Source organism: Desmodus rotundus, chromosome 5 (genome assembly GCF_022682495.2).
Source record: "Desmodus rotundus isolate HL8 chromosome 5, HLdesRot8A.1, whole genome shotgun sequence".
Taxonomy (NCBI): Eukaryota; Metazoa; Chordata; class Mammalia; order Chiroptera; family Phyllostomidae; genus Desmodus; species Desmodus rotundus.
In genome coordinates, this window is record NC_071391.1 from 74,321,334 (window position 1) to 74,327,333 (window position 6,000).

The following is a 6,000-nucleotide window of genomic DNA, read 5'->3' on the forward strand; positions in this document are numbered from 1 at the left end:
TTAAAGAACATTTTAGATTGCAGAAATTGAAGAACTTCTTTGACGTTGTTGTAATATGTGACGGTACATTAAGGATACAAGCAACAAATTCTAAGACTCTCTTTGGGGAGAGGGGAGCTGTACCATTGCTTCTATTATAAACGCAATGTACTTTGCCACTTAACAAAATTAGAATTTTGAATTATCAAGGATAATTAAAAGTAATATATTCCTAGTGTGTCTGTTTATCTATTTACACCAAGGTAATATAACTTACTCTCACACTCGTTTATTCATATATTTATTTTTCATGATGCAGATTCTAAAGTTGTTCCAGTTCCAGCTCAGTGTTGGTGGCTAAATTAATATAGGTCTAAATTAAGGTTTCCCTCGGGGATTTTGCCCAAAAAAGCACTGACTTTCTCCAAAGCATTTCCCGAAAAGTATTCTATATATTATTTCATAATGGTTCTTTGTGAAAAATTGTTCAGTGAACAGTTTTAATAACCAGAATATCCTCTGCCCTTGGAAATTCATGATGTATTTGAGAATAATAAAAACTCTATAAGTTCCAAAGATTCCCTAACACAACCTTTTCCTGCACCTACACCCCATCCTTCATCTGGATCTATTGGGATACATAAAGCCGTTCGGGAAACACTGCTTTATGTGATAGAGAAGTCTGAGGTGATGGCCTGTTTGACAATCCACAGGGCGTCAGTTTCCCTGTGTTCTACCTTCTCAGTAAAAACTGCTGTTCATCAGCCAGCCTGATCCCCGTTTGGCCTAGACCTCCCTAGAAGCACCACAATTGACAATTCAATTTCAGAAACAATTGCATTTCCAGGGAAACTACTACTATGAAATTATTCCATAAGCCACTCAAAAATGCAACATTTACATTACTTTTACATATATATATTATCAGCATGCATATCAGAAGACACATACCAAAAGCTCTGCCTAATATGCACTCTAGTTTAAAAAAATAAGTATTAAATTAATATCCTTTCTGTATGACAGTATTTTTTTTCCTTAAGGACTTAAGAAAGCAATGTTGTTAGCATCATGTTATTGAAAAATACGTGAGAAGTATTTTTCTACCAAAATGCATTTTAAAGACCACTTAGACATCCTTGAGAGAACCAATGCTCAAAATATTTATTGTTGGAAAATTGTTTTGTTTCCTGTTTTGAGATATTTATTTTTCCAGTTGCATTAATAAATTATGCCATTTTTATGTAGATTAAAGCTCTGATTTCCTAACACTTTTTATAACAAAGGGCTGTTCATTGACTTGATTCATAAACATTCAGAAAGCCTGAGTTAGAATAAGTTAGTTCACCTTCATGCACAATGTGATGAGGGATATATTTTGGTTTGCCTTCACATATGTTTTAGTGTAATGAAATTGAGTTAAAATCGCTACAGTGGTTAACATAAAATTAACCTAGGTAATTTTGTTTTCTCTTTGGGGGATGGTTTTTGGGTTTTGTTGTTTAATTTTGTTATTTTCTTTGGATTTTGGCTAAATGGTACTTAATATCACCATTTACCTTTGTTAGATGCATTGTCTTCTTTCAAGCATTAGCCTCTCACCTGCTATTTTTAGTAAACGGGTACTTTTAAGTTACTGTCTATGGGCATGAGTATGAAATTTCAAAGTGTAGCCTCATTGACTGGACTAACTGCACCACTTTCTATTTTAATGAAGTAGGATATGAACACATTAACCATTTAGAGTAATCACAATATGTAGGTTTTTAATTATTATATTTTATTTATATCAAACTAACTTGTTTATATCTCATGTATGAATTCTTTGAAGTCTTCCTAGAATATCTCCTATTTTGCATTAATTGAGCACTTAATGTATTTGTTAATAGTTATTAATAAAGTCTTAGTTTCATCCAAGTATTTTAGTCCAGCAGAGCCTTATCCTTTGTCTGTAATGTCTTCAGTAAATATATTAAAGAAGGAGTTGTGTCATAAGAATTTAATTTAGTTAAATGACATTCATGTAAGTTCTAGTACATGAGGTTTGTGCTAACAGTGAGAATGTCGAAGTACATAGCTCACTACTTTGATAATCTGTTTATCGGTGACCTTAGAGCAAGTGTGTTCAACTGTTTTTTACAGAAGATTATAATATTTAAGAGATTTTGAGATGGGACAAGAAAATTTTAAGAAGTAACCAGTGTTTTACTTTTAAAACACTGTAGGTCTTGATATAAATATTTGTACCCTCACTTTAAAACAAACAAAAAGCCTATAACCAAAGCAGGTTTGGAAGTATTTGGAAATATATACAGAACTACTAAACTGATTTTGAATATACAAAGAATCAACTTTGCATTACTGTTAAGTTCCTAATTTAAAGGGAAAATTGCTTGGCATTAAAATGAAATATAGATAAAATCTCCTGAATAGAAAGGAATAGCATTGGAAAACATTTCCATATGTTTCCATTTTTATTTTTGACCATAGAAGCTATGGGAAGCAAAGTAAGTTATCAGGTGGTAGAGAAAGATAATTTAAGACCTTTCCTGGGATTGTAGCTAGGCATTCATAAATTCAGATCATTTCAGTCCAACAAATATATGATATTTATGGGCTGCTTACTAAAGAACTTAAAGGTACCTCCAAAAGAGAGCCTGTACAAGGTTATTAACTTTAGGAATAGCTAAGGAGTTGTGAAAATTACAGAAATTTCTGAATCCTAAAGCTTTGCCATATAAGCAGAATTGGAGAAGAGGGAAGAGATTAGGCAGTGACTAATAATGTTAGAAAATTCTCTTTACTTCATATCCTATATTTTTAGTCAGGCCCAACCAGGATTCTCTCCATTAATCCTTCTTAGATTAACATTTCCCAGGGTAGTATTTTGTTTTCTAAAGTAATCATTTTTTCAAAAATTATATACTATACATTTCACATATATATTTTTTCCTAAAATAAATTTTAAGCTAAGAAGATTACAATTTTCTTTACTTAAATATACACTAAAATGCTTAGCCTTTATAATTTTAGACACACATTGACACATAGAATACTGTTAAATGAGGGATGAATAACTGACAGAATCTTTACTACAACCAAGGAAAATTAGAAAGGTACAGGGCAGATAGTGTTTTTATATATTTGGGCAATGATTCTCCATTAAAGAATGAATTTTGTTATAGGTAAATCCGGATAAGATTTAGGAATGAATGAGTAGTCTAAGGGACTTAACCAATATGTATAGCAAGGACAAAGAGGCAGTATATGAGAAAGAGAAAGGGAGAAGGAGAGAAGGATTGGAAAAGGTACTAGAAACGAACTATAGAAATGATCCCTGAAAGTGTTTAAAGTCATGAAAGGCAAGTACCTACATCCAAGATTACTCTATCCAGCAAAGCTATCATTTAGAATGGAAGGGCAGATAAAGTGCTTCCCAGATAAGGTCAAGTTAAAAGAGTTCATCATCACCAAGAAAAATAAGAAGATGAAAACTATGAACAGTAAAATGACAACAAACTCACAACTATCAACAACTAAACCTAAAAACAAAAACAAACTAAGCAAACATTTATCTAGACTTGATGAATTATGTTGATAATCAAAAAATGGATAAGTAAACATTTCTCTCCATGGATATACTCCTGCCTGGAAATGAAAAAGGAAAAGCAGAATTAAATTACCATTTTATAATCTTGAATGTAATAATGATCACCATGGCTCTTAATATCTAAAGAGAGAGAAACCAGACATATGTGCTTCTTGAGGGAAATCCACAGCACCCCCTGTGCAGTGTTTTTGCCAAAAATTGGATCCGAAGCTGAGTTTGCCTCCAGGCCCAGTTCATAAGAATACGGGAGAGAGGAGCGTGGTGCCAGGGGAAGCAGCCAATAAAACTCAGAGGGCGGGAGGTGCTTTGGTGTAGTTTCTTCAGCAAACCGAAAAGCAAAAAAGGAAAATCCTATCAATTCAGAAGACATAAGAGACATATCAACAAAATGCTAGTATGGGCTTTATCTGAATTATGGTTCTAATAAAATATTTTTTTAATTTTGAGATAATAGATATATGATACTGTTAATATTTTCAAATATTATAATACTATTGTGATATTTGCTTTATTTTTAGACATATTTATATATTTATAGGTAAAATTTTCTGTGGCATAGCTGGATGATGGCAGTTTATTATGGTAATCTTTATTTTAAAGCATTTCATAATATTTTAAATAAAACTTACTTGGGAGGATATTGTGTTCATCTCTTTGGTTACCTAATAATCAGCTTCAAAACAGTATATTGGTATATTTTAAAACAAAATTAATTTTTTTAAACAGGGTGCATATGGCCCATATTCCCCGGAAGAGTGCGTGTCTTTGCCTGTTTACACAAGTGCGGAAAGGGACCGTGTGGTGACCAACATCGACGTTCCGTGTGGAGGCGACCAAGACCAGTGGGTCCAGTGTGGGGCAGCTCTGTTTCTGAAAAATCAGTAGAATCCAGAAAAAAGAAACATAGTTACTGTTTAAGCTTTAAATAAAATACATGTTGAATCTACATTTGAAAGCTAATTCAAAATATTAGCATATAATCACTCTGTTGCAGATGGGTTACTCTGTGTAACCCATATAGTTACTGGGTTTTTATTTTAATGGGCAATGACAGCACAGTGATTTAATGTTTTAGGTGAGATGTTTAAAATAGTATATTTTCCATATACTATCACTAATAAATGTTGTATCTACTCTGTTTGCATCATAATTATTTAATAAAATATAAGATAATCTTACAATCTTCTATATTTAAAGTATTAAAAAACCATGCTGTTTTCAAGGCCAAACCACAGTTTAATCAAATAACTTTCATTCGTAGAATTTTGTTCAAAACTAATGGACTATATAACTGAGGCTTAGATAGCACTGACTACATGCTGCTAGGCACTGCTCCAAATGACTGATTGATAGGTAGGTAAATACATAGGTAAGTGTATAGACAGACACATAGATACATAGATGCATAGTTACTATATTCATTATAATACTCATTTTACTAATGAGGAAAATGACACACTGGTTAAGTGACTTACTCCACTAATAAATTGGTGAAGTGGCAAGGGAGAAGACTCACTCTTTCAGCTCTCCCTACCCTCCTCAAGGAAAGAACAAAGTCAGCAAAGGTGAGTTCTCCAGCACATATCTTCTTGGAACCGAGTGTGTGAACAGAAATGAGCAGAGATGGTTCAGCACCACATGTTGGTCAATTCTTCATCTTGACACGTGTTTGCTACAGCGGAGTTTCTGATAAGAAGATAAAATGAATTGGCAATGCCAGTCAAAAACACTTGTTAGATTACATATGTTCACTGAAAAGTTGCCTCTCTAAAACTAAGGAAACGAATACTGGGGGGCGGAGGAATGCTTTGAATTGTGAATTTAGCTCTCAGAACGATCACCCTAAGCTTGCTTTACTTCAAACAGCAAGTGCCTCTGGGTGCACCATCCTGTTCTAGGGCTTGAGGGTTTTCTGCCTCCGTTATATATTAAGGAAATAAAATCAAACCCACTTTTATTTTTTGACTTAGGAAGAACAATGAAATATTTCAAGCAATATGCTTGTTTATGTTATATGTATGTGTGTACGTATACATATATACATACAGTATAAAGAATAATAGAATAAACACCTGTGCCCAGCACACAGCTTCAGAAAAAGAACATCCCTAATTCCACCGAAGCTTCTTAATATATTTTCAGTCGCTATTTCATTTCCCACCTTCCACCCTAGACAGTGATTCCCCTAATTTTTCTCTTTATAATTCCCTTGGGTTTCTTCACGTTTTTTCTGAATGAGAATAAATCCCTAAAATATATTTTATATGCATTCTTAACTAAACATATATTTATTTCTAGCCTTTTCCCATCAGTTTTTTTTTTATTTAAAAGCTTTTATTAGGAAAAAATGAGTCGATTTCTTTCTCAGTGATGGCATCATTGTGGGTAATGACAAAAGGGGCACGGGAATCGAA

The 6,000-nt window shown here is 33.1% G+C and overlaps 1 protein-coding gene across 3 annotated transcripts in view; it reads left to right on the top strand.

Annotated features, from left to right (window-relative positions):
* The window catches only part of DYNC2H1 (dynein cytoplasmic 2 heavy chain 1), a 320,982-nt gene extending 316,196 nt beyond the window's left edge, over nt 1–4,786 (top strand). For all 3 annotated transcript variants that reach the window (XM_045204038.2, XM_053924343.1, XM_053924344.1), the window contains one exon: nt 4,313–4,786. In XM_045204038.2, the coding sequence (XP_045059973.2) occupies nt 4,313–4,471 (159 nt within the window). In that variant the 3' untranslated portion in view covers nt 4,472–4,786. The remainder of the gene's footprint in view (nt 1–4,312) is intronic.
* Nucleotides 4,787–6,000: the final 1,214 nt, after the last annotated feature.